This window comes from Protomyctophum bolini, assembly GCF_963924005.1.
Source record: "Protomyctophum bolini genome assembly, chromosome: 23".
In the NCBI taxonomy this organism is placed as follows: Eukaryota; Metazoa; Chordata; class Actinopteri; order Myctophiformes; family Myctophidae; genus Protomyctophum; species Protomyctophum bolini.
Window position 1 is genome coordinate 2267992 of NC_137884.1, and position 22802 is coordinate 2290793.

Below are 22802 nucleotides of genomic sequence, written 5' to 3' on the forward strand. Positions count from 1 at the left end.
TCTCTCTTAGAGAGATGGCGGGCACAGAGACCCCAGCTGATTAACAGCACTGCAGCAAAGCAGAATGTAGGCACACGCATGTGCCAACAGTGTGCCGTGAATGCAGCTGCTGTGTCCTGTCATGGCTGTGAACCACGCCCATTCCTGTGTGCTGGATGTGACATCATCGTCCACACAGACATGAGGAACGTGTTCCACAACAGGAATGCGATGACTGCCGGGTTCTTCCAGCCTTTGTCTCCCACCACCTGTATTGAGGATAAAGCTCATTGCCATTGTGGTAAGTTGTTGTTTGTGAGTACTGAGTAGACCATACCACGTCCTCTCTGCTCATTAAACTCATTAGTTTGACCACTTAAACAATGCCTTTTTCGTCTTGTGTTACGGCCATGGTCAGTGGCCTACAGACACAGGAGATAGGCTCCTGCCCTATATGGGCCTCATGGCTCGGCAAGGCTTACTACTTTACTTATGGCCATGAATCTTTTTAATTTAGTAAAGATTCAGTCTCTTCAATTATCTAAATTCAAATGTATGATGTTTTTCAGAGCGCTTTGTACCTGTGCGGATACCGGACAATATCTGCAGTTGTCCAGATGCATTGAGGGTCAACCCGGGAAAGAACATTGCTGTGATCACACAAGATGGTAAGGATGGGATTTAGTTTTTGTCCTTTTTTAAAAAGCATCTTAAAAAATATATTTACTAAGTAATTCCCACAAGGTTTGTCATAGGTGTATTTATTAAATCAAACGCATGCCTATTGACTAATTTATGCCACGCTAAGTTTTACATTATAGTGTCTTTGATTTTTCCAGGACGATATGATCTCAGGATGCCTGACCTGAGCTGTAACTCATGCAAAGCCACGTGGACTGCTGGAGTGGACCATCTCATTCACAGGAACTACTGGCCTGCTACCCCTCAGTTTTCGACGGTGTATGACACGGATGTCTTTTTTTCTTTTCACCAAATGAAGATGGCTTCACCAGGCTTGTCCTGTCAGGCATTTTTAAGAATGCTACAAGCTCGAACTGTCCACTTTGGCAGAGTGAGTACGGTATTTAGCCTACAGTATTTTTTTCATGTGCGTTTAATTTGTTGCTCGTTATTAGCAGTTGATTTTCCTATTTTGAAATAGACTGGGACCATCTGTGCCGATTCCTTCCTGAAAAGCTACTTTCAGTGGGAAGTTGTACAGTTCGAGGTAGACAACATCTGCAAGGAGGAGCCCTTCAGTTGTCCTGCTTGCACGCCAGAAATGGTAGCGATTTCGGTGGATGGGAATCGTAAACTGTATCGCTTTAAGAGCGCAGCAGCCAGGTAATTCAAAATGAGTATAATGTAACAGCATTAAAATTACCAAGAAAACAAAAGACTTGTCTTATTTGCACCAAGAAACCTTAGCCTGAAAGATGTAAAATGACAATGTTGAGTATGTTGTCTTTCTTTCTTAGATCTGAGGAACAGGCCATCTTTGATGGAAAATTCATCGCAAGCGATGAAGATGTCTCCAGCTTTGTGGACTACATTCACCAGACCACCAATCATGTAAGATTGCATACTAGCTAGCCCCTTTTCGGAACCCTCGGTTACCTTTTCTGAATTTTGGACGGCGGTACCCTAGGTTCCCTCGTAGATTTTTACAATAAGCTCATTGCTTATACGAAAATGTTTTCATTATCCATTTTCCATATTGTAGGTCTCTGGAAGAGGCGTTTGTGGTGGTCAGTGGTCTGCAGCCAGGGAGACGTCCAAAAAGTCCACCAGTAACCTTGACGAGGAGGGGCTGGAGCTGGCAGTGTGCAGGCATGGAGTGCTACACGGGGCACTTAACGTGTTCAGGGGGGAAATATTTGCGTACCCATTGTACCTACAGAACCAGCTGGCCAGCAGGAAAATAAATTTCTTCTGCATGGACGTGGCCTGCAAATACTGGCCCTACCTGCAAAAGGTCAGCAACAAATGTCCAGAGCTGAAACAGCTTCTCGACATGAAGCCCTTCTTGTCAGTGTTTCACGCCAAGGCCCACGACTTCAAATGTGAGGTAAGGAAACATTCTCATGTGATTTCTTTATCAGAACACCAGCACATGGATGTCAACATCATCTGTGCATTGTATTTGTTGTTGTATATTTACCCAGGTGAAATGGAGTGGACAATACCAGGATGGCGCGGGTCAGACACTAGGGGAGGAGGTGGAGCAATGTAACGCCTTCCTCTCAAGGATTGGAGTGACCACCAAGCACATGTCTAAAGCTGGTGAGATGACCACATACTGCAACATTTAAAAAATGTGCATATACTGTTGTCACGAAACGGTCGGTGGCGTGACGTCAGGCCACAACGTCATGTCACCCTATAAAGTGTGGCACAGACTCAGCAGTCAGTCAGACTAAGAAGTGTGCCAGTCAGTCAGTCAGAAGAAGAAGCAGTAGAAAGAAGATCAATAATATAATAATATACTACAAGCAATATAAAAAGGAGGTACTTCCAACGCCGAAGGCAAGATACAGATCCTCTCTATAAGACCTCCTCAAGGAGCCTCTTATACCAGCCCTTTGACAGCTCCCTGCTAATACAGGAAATGGTCATTACATATACTGTATAATCGTACTCGCAAATGTGTTAACCCATTAACACCTGGGACCAAATTCTACAAAATGTCTGGTCCTCAATTTTTTGTATGTCAAGGACCCACATAATTATCCCCAAATACCCCTATTTGACAATATGTTGTTGTGAAAGAATATATATTTAAGGATTTGCACAAAAAAATAGCACTTCATAGCTTTAAGCTGCTATATTTCAACAGATAAAGCAAAAAAAAATGGTTTATGGTTAAAGCTTTTAAAACAATGAGGTGACACATATGCATCCTCAGTTCTAAATGGGTTAACCTATATTATGATGATATTAAACATCAATTTCAGTTTGAATCACACACAGACATGTTGACCCTCGTGACCATGTAATCGGCAAAATAGTTTGGTTAATGTTTGCAACTTTTTTATATTTGCAGGACGCACAGACATGTTGACGCTTATGGCAATGCGCTGGAATCAACAGAAGTTTGCCAATTTAGCCACCTCTTTGTCTCGCCGATATCGGAAGGTAATGACATCAGTAATGTTCTTTAAAGATCTTTAAAGGGGAAATCTACTCATTTACAACAGTGAACTGTGTCATTAATATACCTTAGTGTCGAAGGAATGAAAAAGTCCCCCCTTCTGTTTAGCATAAACCTCCGTTTATGTTGCCTTCACAGGAGGCAGATTAAACGATTCATTGTCAAAGGAAGCCATGCAGCGACATGACGTTGCAAAGGCTCAACGATGAATGTATCTGCTTCAAATCTCACAACGCGTTTTTGTATTGTTTAATCTGCCCGTGTGAATGCACCATTAGATTATGTCATGTGATCAGTGACATCACAAAATTGTATCGTTCTACACAACAACTCTAAGGTATAATGACATAGTTCAATGTTGATAATGATTGGTTTTCCACTTTAATGTTCCATGTGAAAGTATTTGACATGTTTGAGACAACATTTGTTTTCTTGTCTTTCTTTGTCATTGTAGTGCGTTAAAGATCTTCAAAGCCAGCTCCAGAACCTGGAATCAATGAAGGTTGATTTTGCAGTGGCTGAGAGCCAGTTGGAAGACTGGGTGAAGGACGTCCAGGAGTGGGCAGAAAGTGAGAAAATTATTATTGTTAATGCACATTTTGTTTTCCAGAATAAGGTAGGGTATTTAGCCAATTTAGGCATTTATCAAACGCTCTTAATCCAGAGCGATTCACATTAAGCAAGAACAAAGAATATGGTAATACATCAAATAAAAGATAGTCATCATGAATCATACGTAAGCCCAAGAACCTAACAGTGGAATATCTATATATATATGATTTTTGGTGTGCAACTGGCTTAAGTGAGCATTGTGTATTTTGGTCTCCAGCAAACACTCCAAACCCTTAACAGCAGCTTTCAATGACCTGTGTCACTGTCTGATGCCAAAGTAATAGACATTAGAGACTAGCATTAGAGAAAAAATATTTCATGGTCAATGAGAACATTCCTTAATAGCTTTTTCTGTCTGACACTTAACCCTTGTATCTTATAATTTAGTTTTGTACACACACTCATTTCTTCTCTGCAGCAACAACAACTACTGCTGATGAGCCAGATGCGTTGGCCAACAGTATTGAGATGATGGTGACCAGTATCAAGCGGAGGTCTCAGCGTCTCTATAGAGACAACGATGGAAACAAAGCTCGTGCCAGGCTCCGTACCAAGATAAGGAGGGAGACGGAGATCCTTACTTCTGTTGTGGAGCGGTACAATGCGATGGTTCCTAGCACAGAATCCCTGTGCATGGACACAATCCTGACTGTGGATACAGCATGGCCATGGCAGCTCCAAGACGGTGGTGTGTACACTAGTCTGTTTACTACTTCCAACAAATTTGACACGTAATGACCCATAATATACTCGCTTGCTCGTTGAGTTGGTGAGAGGCAATTTTGAGTGTTGTGGTTATAAGCATCAATTCGTTAATCCCTGTGAATCTTTGTCATGAATGCATTCCAGATTATGTCGGACTCAAAAAAAAGAGAAAGGCGTTTGACACCATCATGGCAGTAAGGAGACTCAAGGAGGAGAAGGAAATCCTTGTGACCGAGATGGAGCATCACTGGAGAACTCTTTCAGCTTGTGCCCGTGACCTGAAAGAGATGTCCTGCATTGTTTGTTCTGGAACAATGACAAGTATGTATTGCGATAACATCTTTTGCTAAAACTTTCTATGCATCCTATGTATGTCTATAATTCATTATAGATATACTTAAAATACATTACCAGTAAGACGCACGCATCCGCCATTCCGCCTGGGTAACGGCAGACTGCTGGGGGAGCGCTGGCTGGTAAGATCTTAATTTTCAGGCCTGTTAAGTTTTTGCCGGCTGCCGGGCATGGCTGCACTAATAACTTTGGGGCAGGCCCGTCTAGAGTTTAAATCGACTGGTATCAGTCAAAAGGGAGACATCGAAGAGGAAGGATGGATGGGGAAAGATCAACATATGGAATGTCTGAACAGGTCAGCTCCATATATGGAGATCTAAGGGTTTGAGGTCAGATGTAGAGTTTGGATCTCCATATATGGGCTTAATATTGATGACATCCCTGATGATGTCACATGCTCCATCCCTGATCATGAATATAATACACACCATTGATGATTACTGTTACTAACAGATTTTATTTTGTGTTCTACCCCCAAGACTCCTGGGACCTAAGTGAAGATGGGTTGAGAGGTCTGCACTGCATAATACTCAAGAAAGAGTGGGACATGAGAAAGGTGATGATGCAGTCACGAGCATGTTACATGCAGGCTTTGAGTGGAGCAGAGAACGTCACCTTTTTGGACAACTCAGATGAGGATTATGACAGCGGCTCTGACATGTCTGATGACGATCTTGTTTAGCTCTCCTGTGGTTGTGTCTCTCGCTCTCTCACCCACTCCTACAGCACGTTCTTAAAGCCTCACCAGACCCCTGTCCTTGACGGACTCCTCCCATATATTGGATTACCAATGTTTTCGCTCTTTTTTTGCCGTATGATGCGGTGGTGATAGTTATACTGCCTTAAATACTGCCTTTTCCGGCATGGCATGGAAAGGAGTGGCATTTGCATTTCTTTCATCATAACTAAATGCTGCATTCGTGGTCTGGAAAGGGCAGTTGGTTTACAGACGGGTAAACGGGCAGGGGCTGGAGCCCTCTTTGATGTCTATATGCACGTCCCTGACTAGTAGCCTGCACTTAACCTAAAAAGAATATTCAAAATTTGAGACACAATTTGAAAAGGTATATGGCTGCCCCTCGATCATTCCTTATACCTGAATAATAACAGTTAAGGACAATTAGTGTGGTCGAATGTCTTATCATCACCTTCACAATGTCGTTTTTGTTCTCCATGCAGGCAACAATGTGTGGGTTTTCATTTATTTTTTGTCTTTTTTTTGAGGGGCGCTAGGGCTAGACCCTCATATGTCCAGCTTTGTGTGTTTGTGCATACCACGTTTTGGCTGATTTGAGTGGCTGACCATGCACGGAATAAGATGATCACGTGTTATTTTTTTCCCCTCCTTTGGATTTTGTTGTATAGGGAGAAAAATTACACTTGTGTGAAGTGAGCAGCGCTCTTATCATCACATTCCATTCTCAGCCAATCAGCTGAGCACATTCGGTGTGCTCATATACAGACGTGCATACACAAAGCTGTGCATACATAAGGAGCGCCACTCAAAAATAAGAATTTGTATTACATTTTGTAAAAAGCAGTATTGTTTTTGTCGACTAATACCGAGACTAAAAATGTTCGACGACTACCTTTTTTCACTGACGAAAACTAAATGAAAGCTAAGATATGATGACTAAAGCTTAGACTAAATGTATTGACAATTTTGTCAACAAAAACTAGACTAAAATGCTAAGGGTCTAGTGGACAAGAGATCCAGTAGCCCATAAGTCATTTAGCAAATAGCAAATCTACAAGTTCACAACGCGTTGCGCTGCGACGTGTTGTGAGCTTGTAGATCATTAGGTCATTACGACGGCATCAAGGCCCGCCAAAATACATTTTAGTCGACTAAATCAACTAGATTTAAGTCGACAAGTCTTATGATATTTAGTCGACTAAAAGTAGACTAACACTAAAACATTCCAGGTGACTGAAACTAAATGAAAACTATTCAAGAGACTATGACTAAAACTAAAATCTAAATTTGCTGCCAAAAACAACAGTAACAGGCTCTGGGCCTGCCTACAAACAATGCCTATACAATTTAAGAAATGGGAGGACACTCACACAACCTGTGAGTCACACGCCAAAGGAACCAGATGTCATCCCTCCCAAGAGCTTCCAAGTTTTACCAGAAAACAATTTACACATCAAACAATAAATAAAGTGTCTGTTACACTTTAGTTTTTGCTTTGTTTGATGTGTCTTGATGTGTGCTGATTTGTTTATAGAGCTGTCCTCTTGAATTGTAAGAACCATAATTCATATTGTTACGCAATTATGTTTTCTAAAGAAACTTGAACTTTAATCTATATTGTTCTCAGAAGATGCACTCTGTTGAGGACAAAGAACGACAGGCCCAGCCCACTGTCCTCTACCACCTCACTGTGTGATAGGATGAGCTGTGTGTCCTGACCCTAGACTGACGCTCTGCTGTGTCTCAGGAGGACAGTAGAGATGTCCCTGCGGTCTGTGACAGTCAGAGACAGAGTCACCGCCTGGCCTGCTGCAGTGCTGCTGCTACTCTGTCCAGTATTAGTAAGTCATCTTGATCTCCACTAGATGGCGGCATTTCTATATAAACGGATCACCCAGGATACCTTTAGTTTAATGACCATAATTACTACAACAGCAGTTACAGCGCCTATATCTGAGCCCGGCCGAGACGCATATGAATGAATTCCTGATGCTTTCACAAACCTGTCATAGTTAGTTGGTGTGAAGTGAGGCCGGGGCGCGTGTGAAGTGAGGGGCGCTTATTGATTACGTGATGTTATGATGATGTAAAACAAACGGTGACAAAGCAAACATTAATTTCTCTTTATTGTTAATGGCGTTTTTAAAACAATCATTGAACTATTAACAAACATACATTTCTGTTAATTGTCAATGTCGTTTTTAAAACAAACATTGAACTAAAAACTAACATTAAACCTGTAGGCATAATAGGAGGGGCTAGCGCCCCTCAAAAATAATACATGTGTATTGAGCTTGAAACGTACGCCACTGCACTCACATTCTGCACGAGACTAGACATCTCTATAGCAACAGGCGCCCATGGGTTCGACAGTAACATAACATAAATTATGGGGCTAAGCAAATACATTATAATTTTGTATTATGTAATATTCTACACGAGTGAAGACTAGGCTACGCCGCTACAACACATCCAAACGTCACCATGCATAATGTGATTATCCTATTAGGATAATCAAAATGAAATGTGATGTGAATAAGTCTAAAATTCGTAATTCCACCGTGTTGTATAGGCTAATGTAGGCCTATATAAATGGACATTTGCGACTGTCGGCTGTCTCAGCTGTTGCTGGAATATAGGCCTATAGTTTCATTTTTCATTTTGGGCGTTAATAGTCTACACAAATCAGTGTACAAAAAAAAGAAAAAAAGGACATATCATGCAAGCTATAGCCTATACTGACAGATTAATAATATTGCTTTTACTCTGAAAATGTGCTGACTATAGGCTATAGCCTATATATATATATATATATATAGGCTATATGTATACGTATTTAAGCTGTGGACAATTTGTGCGCGCGTGTGAGAGAGAGAGACCCTCTGGGCGGAGAGAGAGAGAGAGAGAGAGAGAATATTTTACAGTCAGTCAGTCGCCCCGGTGGAAGCGTCATTGAAGAGCAGATTGGAGTTGGGTTTGATTTAAGGTCAGCGGAACTGCGGAACAATAGGTTAGTTAGATCAACTAACAGGTCGCAGTCTTCAATGACAATTAAACATTTCACTATAACTCTACATCAGATAAATCCCGCGTCTCTGTAGTAGGCTAGAGTGCTTTTATTTACTTACCTGGCTGCATGCAGCGACACCAGTTGCGTAACCGTAACCTATATATTTCTGATGGATTTTCTTCACTGACGACTTCAACCTGACAACCAACACAAAGTAAGATGTTAAAATCGTATTTTATTTTGTTATTCCGTGTATTTATTTTATGCTTGTATATTCATGCGTAGACCCATGCTATGGTTTTCAAAAGTTTTCATGTTAAGGACCCCCACAATGGTATGGCTACCGGTATTTGGCTACCATATCAATTTTGGAAAGCAAAGATTTGAGTTAAAAAAAATATTCTCCTTAAAAATTCAAGATTGCACACATCATTCAAAAGTAGAAGATCTACAAGCTCATAGCGAGCGCTATGAGCTTATATAGCTGCTATTTTTGAATAGCCAAAAAATATGTTTAAAGTGGTTAAAATCTGATTGTGAAGCTATATTAACACATTATTGCTGGGTACCTCTCCAAGGACCCCAGACCAGTGAGTGAGACCACACTGCTGTTGACTCTATATGAATGAGTGATGTAGAGGGCTTTAATCTTTAGCTCCAAAATCATTTGAGTTTGAACAACCAGGAAAAGAGGTACCAAATCCAAGTAATGGACAATCCATGTGCAAACACTCTTACATAGTGCTCTTTTTTTAAAGGGTGACATTTTCAAGTCAAAGAGACCGACCACATCACTGACATCAGACAAGAAACACAATGTAAAGGTTTTATGTTAAAAGTATGCAATACAGAGATGGTGATGAATACGAAGATAATTAACACATGGCCAGGTCTTAATTAATTAATTAATTGATTGAATACCCTTAATTTTGAAGGCCACTTAGATCCGGATGAACATCTACCTCATCCACGTCCAGGTGGCCGGCCTTGACTCAACATCTCTGGTCCTACAGCGAGATTCATGCCATCCACCTCGCACTGGCATTGGAAAGGCGGGCACTACAGTGGTTCTCAAAGTGGGGTCCGTATGGTGGGGGGTCCAGCTTGTATACACCTGCTTTCAGACATGACGTCACGTGGCAGTCCAAGTCCACGGACATGTATCAGCAAGTCCCCTGGTGGCTCAGGGGTAGAGTGGCTGGATCGTAACCGCAAGGTTGCCAGTTCGAACCCGGGCTCCCCCAGAGTTAGTTAGTGTCCTTGAGCAAGACACTAGAACCCCTAATTGCTCCTGATGTGCTGGTTGGTGCCTTGCATGGTTTCCGCCGCCATCGGTGTATGAATGGGTGAATGTAATGCATAATATATGTAAAGCGCCTTGGATAAAGGCGCTATATAAATGCACCATTTACCCCAGTCACATCATGTGCTCTAATGATGTTTGTTTAGAGCACTTATGTCGTAAGTCGTCTGCCAGCCAAGTCTCTGGACTTTAATGTTTGTTTAGGGCACTAAATGACACCGTAAGACATCATGTGGCCCACATAAATTCATCTTGCTGCACCCCTCACTTCACAGGAGCTGTAACAATAGGATTGTTTGGTTGTAGGTTTTTAACATTGGATGATCACGTCCTATGGAACCTGAATAAAGTGTAAGCAGCTTGAAATAATGCTTTAATTAGTGTGATTAATACAGTAAGTGTGGTTCTGCAGCCAAATTTATATCAACTTGACGTGTAAAAGTGTGAGAACCTCTGCGTTGCACTACAGACGTCAGACCTCTGCCGAAAGGAACAACTAATCTGCACCACCGGCGTTAGAATAACTCCAAAGCAGAGATCTGGGCGGTCTCTCTAAGAAGATGCCAGGAATGTAGTGTCTATCAGAACAGGCCGAGAGAAAAGGAGAGCATGGGAACCGATGTTGTTCACACACAACTTAGTGGATTTGTGCGCAAACAGGGTGCCAAACCCCTTTTCAACTAGGAAGGGTAAACCCCAGAACCTTCCATAACCTGAAACTGTCCAGAACTCGTGAAGTTCTGTCATGGCTTGTACGTTTACGTTAGACAAAACAGGAAAGGGTGCACACCAGTGTTGGTGAGATGCTGGCCTAAGGCAGTAAATAAGTGAAAAAGAGAAAAAGGCCGCACACTCGTAGCCACGATGCTGTATTTTTATTACAAACACACACTTATAGGGGAGCAACAACAGGTGCATTCCATAGGGGGTGTGGTCGTTTCTCCTGATGACGACCACACCCCCTATGGAATCCACCTGTTGTTGCTCCCCTATAAGTGTGTGTTTGTCATATGGCTTGTGTATTCCCTGAAGAAGGCCGAAAGGCCGAAATGTTGGTTGCTAATAAAAATACAGCATCGTGGCTACGAGTGTGCGGCCTTTTTCTCTTTTTTACTTGTACGTTTACGTTTCCATTAATATCTAGAACTGGGAATGTAGCCTATACATCATTAAAAAAAAAAGAAACATGAGGAAAGGAAAAGAAAGCAAAAATTGCTGATCTGCAAGCTCACGACACATTGCATTGCAACGTGTTGTTTGCAATTGTCCTTAATGTGGCTTTGTTTATATGAAGATGAAGTTTGTAATTATAAACTTCTGCTGCTCCTGAGCGTGTGGTCTGTTTCTCTGCAGTCAGACACAGTAGCTTATAGGCCTCGTTCGCAAAGCAACGGTTAGGGATTCATTGAAAGTAATAGGCTAGTAAAACATAGGAGTAGCTGCACTTCAGGTCAGTTAAAAGAACAGAACCAATTCAACGTGCTACCATAGCCGGGCTCTGAATGCACACGTAAATCACAGTGCAGCAGGTGTCTCCATTCTCCCCTCACCAGCGATGTCGGAGGGCAACGAGGCGCGGAAGGGGCTGCTGTCGCTAGTCTGGCTTCCACTCACGTGGCGAAGCCGGTGACCGCGTCATTGCCCATGCCGTCATCGTCGATGTTAACTACAGAAGTGCACCACAGTGAGGGGAGCGCTCGCCAAGCCGCCTCTCCCGTAGTCTCAGTCGGGCGGGCCAATTAAGCTGAAGAGCTATACTTAAAACTGTTTCTTGAAGGGTGTCCAAGCCCTCGATGACTCTGGGACTTCTCTTTCAGCCTGGTCTGTACCAGCTGACCCTTGCTATGACTCTGGCTTCTCCATCGGCCAAAGGGCTGTGGCAGTTTAAGGTCAAGCCCTTTGGCCTCTGGAACGCCACCGGGCACCTTTGATGGAGTGTGCGTGTGTGCGCGTGTGTGCACTGTGCACGCGCGTGTGGGTCCGTCCGTCCGTCCGTCCGTGTACAGCTAAGCTCCAGCACCGTTGGCCTGGTCGATGCCAAACTGTGCACACACACTACCCTGGATGCCAAATCCGAACCTCTGCCCCAAATCTTCCAGAACGGCCTGTTATAACGCCACCACAAGCCCAATTTTATCCGTTTTGAACAAAAATGCCCCCAATCATGATCACAGCGTTCGATTTCCATGGAAATGTGCATGCACATTCCCACTAGGGCCTAGTAATATATAACAGGCCGATTTGTTTTTTACTGCACTGATCCGTGTGCGATCTTGTCTGTGCTCTCCTAAGGGCCGATTCATACTCCTGTTTCGGCGCTGTAGTGCCGAAATGATTTCGGCTCGTCAGAAAATGTCAGTAGCACCGAAGAGCCGACTTTAGGACGGTACCCGCCCCCCCGAACCTCAAATGACGTCAAATTGTAGGCTCTACAGCGCCGAACCGACTTTTATTCGGCTCTAAAATAGGAGTATGAATCGACCCTTAGAGGCCAAGAAAACCCTTTGCATTGCATTTTTCACTGCCTTTTATATCGCAGGAGGCTGACATTGTAAAAAAAATAATAATAATAATATTGAAATTACATATTTGATTCACTCAAATGATTGTGCTGCTGTTTAAATGGAATCCCCCCCAAGGACCCCTCGGTGTCCCTGGACCCCACTTTGAGAACCACATGCTGTAGGCAATGGTAGCAGTGTGGTGTGGATTTTAGGATTTTAGCCCCGATGCAAGCTTCATATCAACATAGGTTGTAATCGGTCATTTTACTTATTGCAAGCTATGAAGATGTAGTGTGTCATTTTAGTTAACGCGGCTTTATGTGAAGATGTTGTTTGAACTGTTGAAGTGCAACTTAATATTATAAATAATATAAATTATTAAGATGATGCTTCTAGTTTGTTATTGTAAACATTGGCTGTTGCTGAGCATTTGGTCTGTATTTCTCTCCGGTCAAACATGGTATTAGTCAGGCCTCGTTCGTACGAGTCGTACCTCTCAAAAATGTCATGCAAAGCAGTCAGGGATTCATGGAAATTATAGTAAAAATAGGAGTAGCCGCACTTCCAGTTAAAACCCCAAATCACCAGAAAAATACAGAGGACATGACTTCAGTGTCCTCAGTGGTCGCTACGGACATGAATGGTAGGTTCTTCCGGGAATACAGGGCTAGATGATGGATAAAATGTGCCAATTCCTCTCAAGAACATGTCAAACTGACTTCAGGATTCACTGCAAGCTCACTGCAAGGCGTTGTGAGCTTGTATGTAGATCATCTACAGTATTCTCGGCACAGAGGTTTGTTGGTGTGGAGGGGGAAATGGTTTAAGGCCAGTGGTTTAAATGTGAAAATACATTAGATAGATAGATAGAAAAGAAGATTAACAATACATTCTTCATGTTTTTCAGGGCGCAGTCATTATGACATTCTCTCTGGCCGTCCTCCCTGTGTTGCTGTTCATCTCTGGATGCTGTGGCTTAGATTTCCATTACCACGACAGCCTGCAGACCGAGCGCTACCTACTGGACATCAACACCACCTTCCCTGATATCACGCACCTGTACAGCATAGGACAATCAGTACAAGGTATGCATGCAAGCACGCACACACAGAAGAAAGAAAGAAAGAAGCTGTTAATGGGTTAAAAAAAGGTGCAATACTGAATTCCATCAAACAACAAATAGTGGGGAAATGCTGCATATTGTGAATTGTAATTGTATGATTTAGCTCAAAATGAAATACTGATATTTTGTTTTACAAACATAACCATGCTTGGAACGATTAAATGATTCCTAGGAAATTAAATGATATAGACCTTGAAGGGTTTTTTGCATCTACAATAGGCTACAGGCCTATATAGCATGTGTGTCTGACAAAATGACAGCAGGAGGAGTTAAGAAGCTCTAATCTGTAATCCAGGACAGTTTAGTCTGCCTAATCTGTCACTACTAGTCACACACACCCATACATACATATATGACACACAATTTACAATTACAATTTACAATTTAGGCATTTAGCAGACACTCTTAATCCAGAGCGATTTAGATTAAGCAAGAACAAAAGCATGGGAATACATCACATTCCATATCATGAAACATGCGTAAGCTAAGAAAGTAACAGTGGAATATCTATATAATGAAACTATACATATAAACTATACATATATACTATATGCTATCCATATGTACTATGGCGTGCTATGACTATATACAATGCAATTCTAGTGCTGTCTACATAACATGCTATAAGTCTGTATCATATGCTATCTAAGTCTACAGAAATGCTATCTAAGGGGGTAGGGTAAGTGCTATGGGCCATGATGGAGTCTGAAAAGGTGTGTTTTCAGACTACGGCGGAAGATTGGGAGTGATGCTGCAGTTCTGCCTGCAATGGGAAGTGCATTCCACAGTTAACACACACAAGCTAATCATAGTTAAGCTTGGATGCCAGCTTGTGTGTGTGTGTGTGTGTGTGTGTGTGTGTGTGTGTGTGTGTGTGTGTGTGTGTGTGTGTGTTGTTTATTACGGATCCCCATTAGTCCTCACTACAGTGAAGACTACTCTTCCTGGGGTCCAAACAGTCATTACAATCAAATTAAAACATAATACAATGTAATTCTGTCGTTAAAAACAAAACAAAACAAAAATAATTGAAGCTTTCAGTCTTCATGCATTCTAGAAAAGATATTACATTACAAATGTACAAACTAAACATTGTATATCCTATTATTAATTATTGAAATCAAGTGTGCGTGTGCATGTGTGTGTGTGTGTGTGTGTGTGTGTGTGTGTGTGTGTGTGTGTATGTGTGTGTCTGCGCGTGTGCGTGTGCGTGCGTGTCTCTAATGATACTCCTTGTCTTGTGTCTCTAGGTAGAGAGCTGTGGGTCATGGCTGTGGGTACAAATCCCAGACAACACACAGAGGGAATTCCCGAGTTCAAATACGTTGCTAACATGCATGGAAATGAGGTGTGAAAACGCACGCACACACACACGCGCACGCACACACACACGCACGCACCTGGACGCCCTGGGCAGCGCCCTGGACAGCGTGCATGCACTGTGCACACAGTATACACAGACAGGCAGGGGCGGGTCTTTATATGCAACCCTATTGGGGTTTTGAATGACTCGCTACCACTGCTACTAATGAAAGGTCTGTTCCATTCTGGTCAAACAGAGTCAGGCTGCTGCTATTGTGCATGTTGGCTCACTGGAAACTCTCCTACACCAGTATGGGTCTCAAATTGTCCTTGTCTGGATGTGTAACTAGAGTTGTACCTTTTTTTTCCAGACAGAGTATGAGTACAAGTAGGCCTTACTTATTTTTAGCACTGGCCGATACCGAGTACCGATACGAGTACCGATACGAGTACTTTCTTTTTGTTGAGTATAACCACTTATTTGAGCCCCTTTTTGCTCATAGATGCAGACTGATCTCCGATCTGCACTTCTCAGTTGTCATTTAAGCTTGTAGATCAGCTGTTTTTGGGCGATCTGCTGCAGTGTTGGATCAGACTTTCCTCCCGTTGCATTCGTTCAGCCTATTATAGTGTCAATTGGATGTTTTGGTATACTCGGGTCAAAGTATATCGGGGGCCGGTTCCGAGTATACCGTGTACTTGAGGGTGGTATGGGCCTGAGTAACCGATACCAGTATCGGTATCGGAACACCTGTATGTGTAACTCTGAGATGTGTACACTCCCAGCGTTATGTCTGAGAACCACTGCACACTAAATGGAACAGAGCCTTAATCGTAGTAGTAGTAGTATCATCTGTATAACACCTGTGAAGGAAGTAGGGAAGTGGCCCGGAAGTACAGTAGGAATAGTAATGGTATGGAATATTAAAACTGTGTGTAGAGGGAGCAACAAAAAGATTGTCTATAGCAAGAAAATATAGATATAGGGAGTTGGCCGACTGACTGAGTGCACTAAAGATTTAGGCGCTGATTCGGAGAATGGTTTGCGAGATCACAGATATAAAGTACAGAGCTGAGTTGTGAGAAGAGAAGGGCTTAATGAATAACAAACCTCCTGAGAGAAACGTAGAAGGGTGGGAACTCTGGAGGCGTGTCTGTGTGTGTGTGTGTGTGTGTGTGTGGAATGAAAGGAAAGCCAGAGGCGGTACTAGTTTTAGCACGCTGCTGTTTCCATTCTTGTGTATATATGTGTTGAATGTGTGTGTGTGTGTGTAGGTTGTCGGCAGGGTGTTACTCCTGCAGCTGATCGACCACCTGGTCCAGGGTCACCGCGACAACGACCCTGGCTTGTCACAGTTACTGAACAGTACCAGGATTCACATCATGCCCTCCATGAACCCAGATGGCTTTGAGGCCTCGGACACTCACTGCGTGTACAGCCATGGCAGGTACGCGCGCACACACACACACACACACACACACACACACACACACGCACACACACACACACACACACACACACACACACACACACACACACACACACACACACACACACACACACACACACATAGCAGTTTTTGTATTGACCTGTACTTTCATTTGAAGTGTACCATTCCCATTCTACTAACTGTGGATACAATTCTCAATCAATCAAACAAAAGTTGTTGCTATGTACACACACACAGCAGTTTTTGTATTGACCGGCACTTTCATTTGAAGTGTATACCCATTCCCATTCTACTAACTGTGGATACAATTCTCAATCAATCAAACAAAATAAATTTCGCTGGCTTATGCTGTCTATGGGGACGCAGCTTTTTGAACGCTATATGTATCTCAGATTGTTTTGATTGCGGGTTTCTGATGTGTCCACAGCCCCCCCCTGTATTTCCCCCGGATACGATATATTTTTGACCAATCACAACACTTGTTTCATTCACGCAGATTTGTAAAGTATCAACGTCATTTCCAAATCCCGCAACTTCCGCCCCAAAGAAATGATAGCGTCTACAGTGTATTGTATAGGTCTTGCCCAGCGTGCCCTATATGAGGCATATACCGAGTTTGAATGTACCAGGTGGGCCTGTTGAGAACTTACCGGCCATAATTTTATAAGAAGCATGTATTGAGTGTACAGGGCTTGATGAGGCCAGATCAACATATGGAATGTCAGAACAGGTCAGCTCCATACAGTGTAATGGATATCTATGGGTGGTAGCGGGGACATTCTCTTGAGTGTACAGGGTTTGATGAGGGCCCAGGTATAGGGCCAGGCTTTGATTTCCGGGCCTGTTGAGAACTCTAGTTTTCGCCGGCTGCCAGACGCGGCTGCACTGATAACTTTGGGGCAGGCCCGTCTAGAGTTTGAATGGACAGGTGGGCCTGTTGAGAACTCTAGTTTTCGCCGGCTGCCAGACGCGGCTGCACTGATAACTTTGGGGCAGGCCCGTCTAGAGTTTGAATGGACAGGTGGGCCTGTTGAGAACTCTAGTTTTCGCCGGCTGCCAGACGCGGCTGCACTGATAACTTTGGGGCAGGCCCGTCTAGAGTTTGAATTGAGGTATAAGTCAAAAAGGGCGACATCGAAGAGGAAGGATGGATGGGGATTCGGGAAGGATCAACATATAGAATGTCAGAACCGGCTCTGACATAATTATATCCATATATGGAGATCTGAGGTCTGAGGTCAGATGTAGAGTTGCTGGCCAATATTGATGGCATCAGGGATCTCCTTAACTGCGACAGTAGGTCGCATTTACCATGACGTCACGTGATGTCAGGATGACCTGGGCACCATATATAGTGGCTGAAGTCACGTGATGTCTGACGGGAAACTCAAGATTCCATAGTAAATGAGCATTCGTGAGGAGAGGACCAATCATATGAAGTTGAAAATGAAGTGAAAATTCGTCCTTTAAAGGGACCTTTCACCGCTGGAAGAAACTGCAGTCACTCATTATGTTAATAGTATTTGTAGTAGATAACAGTAGCACAATTTGAATGTTTGCACTCTACGGCCAGAAAAATAATGAAGTCTGTGCGTTTGACTATAGGGTTTGACTGGATTGTTGAATTACTGCAATGACCATAATGCTTTGGTGCACTGCCCCTCCTGGGGAGGTTGCATGGATGTGTGACAACATGTCCAGGAAGGAAGTGAGACCAATGTCTTGACGCATCATCAGACATTTGAAATACTAAAATATAAAAAAAATACACATATTACACACCATAAAAACCCCCAGTAAAGTGGTTCCTGCATTCCTACATGTCCTAAACGTCAAAATAAGATCTGGTTGCAAAAAAGTGGCCCTTTAAGAACACAAAGAAGTAGACCTACTTATATAAAGAAATTAGTAGACCTATACCTACTTGTAAAGACATCACAATCATCTCCAAGATCTTACTGTTTAACAACCTAGTAAAAGCATTCCTCTTGTAACCGATGGGTATAATTTCACTGCTTCACTACGGTAACCCCTTTTGGTGTTTTAAGCATTATGTTATACTTTATAGCTATTGATAATAGTAGATCTACAAGCTCATAGCGCTGCACTCGATCTGCTATTTTTGAAAAATCGTGAAAATGTGCCTCAAATCTTTGAATATATATTGTTACAGAGTGAATGTTTTTAACTCAAATCTTTTTCTTCTGGGGGGTCCCTGGAACAACATATTTTGAGCACCACTGACATAGAAACATAGGTTTTTCAGAAAACTGTTAGAAGTCTTTTTCTTGGAATTGGCCTCAGGTCTAAATGGGTTGGTCGAACTTGTGACACGGTAAGCCTCACTGAGTCGGTGCCAGTGAAATACTACTTATTAGGAGGACGGAACGTGACAACAGAGAATGATGTCTCTTATTCACAAAGTCCTGTGTGTGTGTGTGTGTGTGTGTGTGTGTGTGTGTGTGTGTGTGTGTGTGTGTGTACAGTATGTGTGCGCCTGTGTATGTGTCGGGACATGTTGTGTGAAGTGATGTAGGGATGTTTTGACGTGGCTAACACCACTTGCTCGCTCGCACACACACACACACACACACACACACACACACACACACACACACACACACACACACACACAGAAAGAGACCTGTTATTTCATGGTCTGCTGCTTCATCAGATAGTTTTTTTATCATTGGAAAAGAAATGCTACTTATTCTCTCGTGGTCTCTGTCAAGGTTCAGGGTGTTTTACATATGGCACATCTGTAAAGCACCATCGCAGACAGTGACAGTTTTGTAGTTCATTTCTTAGATTTTTTGAAAAGGTGGAGCAAATCTTTGAATATATATTCTTTCACAGCAAACGTTTTTAACTCAAATCTTTGCTTCTGGGGCCGCCTTAACAACAACATATTTTCAGATGGGGGGTCGGCGGCCAATCACATATCATTTCTGGGGTCCTTGACATGAAATAGTTTGAGATATAGAGATATAGAGATATAGAGATATATCAGAAAACTGTCGGTTCAGGAATATATAAAGACATATCACATGTTGTTTTCTAATCACTTGTTTTTCAATGTGCACACTGTCTACATTTATTGAGGCATCTAAACAGCGCCAGAATCGTGGGATCGTGGGAGGCTGTCAATGACCAACAGTCTTGCGATACTTTGGCACGTTCAGCAACATACTTTGAGCTCTTTAATACCCCATTAAACATATACAGTGGCACACATTAAAAAAAACAACAACAGAAAACAATGTGTGATGTCGTCTTAATATCTTCCTGGGCCCTGCAGTATTTTATAAAGGTCTCACTAGTTCAGAAATGGTGTTTGTGGCCCCTATCGGTCTGGGAGTTTGCTTCCCCGAATCTGCCGGCTGGAATTGCTGGATAGAGAAAATGATGACGACCGTATAGCTTCTTTTTAATTACCTTGATAGGTCAGGTGCTGCTGATGCCAATTAGCACCACCTGGGCTCAAGTCAAGGATCTGGTTGCAGTCCTCTAGATCTGGACTGTCTGTAATCACCGAACAGCTTTCTCACATGCTACTACACGTATACGCTAAACTCACGCCATTTATTATTCAGTGACAGGATGTTCCCTAGAATAACCTGGACGAGGAAGGCGCCTTTCCCCTCACACAGCTTTGTGTTTCCTTAACCTGATCATTTCCGTGTCTCTTCGTGGCCCCGTTGGCAGCGCCATGCGTGAACAGGCAACCTTATCTTATCTAAAGATAGTTTGTGTGATAGCCGTTGATTCCCCCCCTTTCTCTCTGCCCCCTCCCCTCTTCCCATCTCTTCATCTTCATCTCCATCTCCATCCCTCTCTCTCTCTCTCTCTCTCTCTCTCTCTCATGTCTCTCCCCCCGATCTCTTTCTCTCAGGTTTAATCACAACGGTGTGGACCTGAACAGGAACTTTCCGGATTTCTTCGCCGGTCACAGACTACGCCGACAGGGTGGGGAGGGAAGAGAGCTGGAGGTATAGAGGCTATCTATGACACGTGTGTGTGTGTGTGTGTGCGTGTGTGTGTGTGTGTGTGTGTGTGTGTGTGTGTGTGTGTGTGTGTGTGTGAGAGACAATCTCGTATGATAACATGTCTCCCCCCCCCAACCTCATGACTCACACCTCATAACAACCCCTCCGTTGTCGTCGGGCAGAAACCTCGTATCTCCACATTCTAACTTTTAGTGTTTTTCCGTACATTAACGGCACGCCCTATACGTGATCACACTACACTACAGCGTCACAAGCTTGTAGATCTGCTATACTTTAACTACTTTGGAATTTGAATCCTGAAAAGTAGCAGTTTTGGACATATGAGGTTTTCTGCCACCCGACAGAGACAATATGTGTACTGTACCATGCCACCATCTGTGTATGTGTGTAATATTGTGTAATATTTGGACGATTTATTTTTTGAAACTTTTTTTTCAAAGGGAGGTTAGGAACAAATACACATTTTATGTGGGGGTCCATAACATGGAAATATTTGAGAACCACTGGTTTAATTAACAATACAAAAATGTGGAAGCAAGCCCAAATAAGCAAATACACACTATAGGAACAAGACCACCCCCACAAGACCCCCCACACACACACACACACACACACACACACACTCTGTGTGATGGTGTTGGGTCTCTGGTGGTGATGTAACCCCCCTGTGTGATGGTGTTGTATCTTTGAAGGTCCAGGCAATGATGGGCTGGCTGAACACGGAAAGTTTCGTTCTTTCAGCGAACCTCCACGGTGGAGCGCTAGTCGTTAGCTACCCCTATGACAACAGTAATGGAGGTATGCACGCACATACGCACGCACGCACACACAGACACACAGACACACAGACACACACACACACACACACACACACACACACACACACACACACACACTGCATCTTACGTTGTCATGGTAATAAATGGACCAACACACACATCAGGACTATTGATCGACATGACTCATTCAGGGCTTCTGGAATTGAGTTGAGTAATTTCACTTTAAAACACTTAACACTTAGAATGCTGAAAGCGTTTTTAAACGTTTTATTATAGCCACCCCTAAGATGCGCATAACGTTTTTATACGTTTTATGGTCCAAAAAACGTTTTTTTATTGATTACTATAGTTCAACTATATTTGCGCCCGGACAACTCATAATGTAACACCGATCGGCTCTAAAAAGAGTTAAAACCCCCCCCTGCTGAAAAGAGGTGTTGGTCTGAGAAGCGTCTGGCACCGCCTATTGGTTGGTCTATGCGAGGACGTACGACGTAATGGAGACGGCCGTCCGGCATAGACCAACGCAGATGTCAGGGGATCTAAAATGGATGGGTCCATGCTCTTGTGTGTGTGAATACACTCGATTCCCCCTCCCCTCCTGTTTCTACATGGTTTCTCCCGAGGGAGAATGGTGGGGGGGGGGGGGTCTCTTCCTCTTGGATCGCATTGGCAGTTCCCCCCCCACTCCCGAGTCCCCACTGCTTTCAACTGCAAGGCTTGCACTCTCATTCTCGGAACAAGATACAACGCGATTTGCTCTCTGCCCGTATATAAACCTGCAACGATCGGCATTTGATTTCATAACGTAACGTTTGCCAGACACATGTGGAGTTAGTCATGGACAGATTGCACATCATTATCGAGGGCCCGCCATGATACGTTGGTCGCTGATCGCAAGCCGTACTGCTGCTGCTGCTGCGCTGCTCGCATCCAACCATCCAATCCATCCCCCTTTCTCGTTACAACAGGCTATTATAAACTCACCGTCGAGCAGCCTGCCCTGCACCTAATGTGATAAAATGAACGGCAGGACAAAATCGGATCGATTATTATCTGTCTATCAGCAACATTTCTTCCAAATACGTTGACGTGCTGCTTCTGCTGCTGCCGCATCCTACCATCCATTCCCCTTTCTCGTTGGTTGTTTTTCTCTCCAAACATGTCCAGACACAATCCGATCCAGTCTCGCGTCTCACCTTATAGCTACGCGAGACTGGATCGATGAGGTTAGTGGTATGTCTGGACATGTTTGGAGCGGCACACGACAATCGACAATAATGTTGATTATGCAAGATCATTTCCTCAAAGCCTAGTTGCCCCCCCCCCCCCCGTTACTGCGATTGTAGCTCGAATCACAGAATGAGTTCAATGAGCGTAGGGAGAGGGCACATATGGGGCTACGATTGAGGCTGATTTATATTTTCTAACAACTTAGGAGAGAGACTGACCACGATGCAGGCAGAAGAAAGTTTCCAAGTCCGTTTTATGATCAGATAATGTGCATCAAGACTCTCTGCTTTCATAAGAAAAAAACTAATACTGTAATTGCGAATGCAATGAGCACTTACTATGAGACCTAGCAGATCACGTCTGTCTGTCTGTCTGTGTGTGTGTGTGTGTGTGTGTGTGTGTGTGTGTCTGTCTGTCCCGCTTACTGTATATGTGGACCTGGCCCTTTTGTGCCCATATATGGAGCTGAGTGATTTGTGAGTCATGGTGACATGAGTGTGATGGCGTGGTCCTGCTTTGGGGACTCCTTATATGGTTATGGCTGAGTCATGGTGACATGAGTGTGATGGCGTCTTTTGTGACCATATATGGA

General features: G+C 43.3%; 2 protein-coding genes across 5 annotated transcripts in view; both read left to right on the forward strand.

The window, feature by feature from the left end:
* On the forward strand, positions 1-7282 carry LOC308310962 (uncharacterized protein). 2 transcript variants are annotated; one of them, XM_080757448.1, is made up of 13 exons: positions 1-280; positions 549-647; positions 819-1051; positions 1142-1323; positions 1458-1551; positions 1703-2047; positions 2145-2262; positions 3023-3114; positions 3585-3699; positions 4161-4430; positions 4592-4768; positions 5281-5357; positions 7126-7282. In XM_080757448.1, exons 1-13 carry the CDS (start codon positions 79-81, stop codon positions 7192-7194), a joined length of 2073 nt encoding a protein of 690 aa, XP_080613574.1. In that variant the 5' UTR covers positions 1-78; the 3' UTR covers positions 7195-7282. The 2 variants fall into 2 exon arrangements, with proteins under 2 accessions (XP_080613574.1, XP_080613573.1); XM_080757447.1 differs by lacking the exon at positions 7126-7282 and having other exon boundaries at positions 5281-6967.
* Positions 7259-22802, forward strand: part of LOC308310963 (carboxypeptidase M-like) — a gene marked incomplete at its 5' end in the record, with an annotated part of 24310 nt that continues 8766 nt past the window's right edge. For 2 of the 3 annotated variants that reach the window (XM_080757449.1, XM_080757451.1), the window contains 6 exons: positions 7259-7339; positions 13223-13400; positions 14689-14786; positions 16016-16188; positions 20084-20180; positions 20891-20996. In XM_080757449.1, the coding sequence (XP_080613575.1) occupies positions 7259-7339; positions 13223-13400; positions 14689-14786; positions 16016-16188; positions 20084-20180; positions 20891-20996 (733 nt within the window). Of the gene's footprint in view, positions 7340-8463; positions 8723-13222; positions 13401-14688; positions 14787-16015; positions 16189-20083; positions 20181-20890; positions 20997-22802 lie in introns of those variants that run through there. The other variant, XM_080757450.1, reaches the window with a different exon arrangement.

Excerpts from the sequence above, each read along its gene's own strand:
- LOC308310962 (XM_080757447.1), top strand. The coding sequence starts at position 79 with ATGTGCCAACAGTGTGCCGTGAATGCAGCTGCTGTGTCCTGTCATGGC. Across the intron at positions 1,552-1,702 it reads TTCACCAGACCACCAATCAT|GTCTCTGGAAGAGGCGTTTG; the intron begins GTAAGATTGCAT and ends TCCATATTGTAG. Across the intron at positions 3,700-4,160 it reads CGTCCAGGAGTGGGCAGAAA|CAACAACAACTACTGCTGAT; the intron begins GTGAGAAAATTA and ends TCTTCTCTGCAG.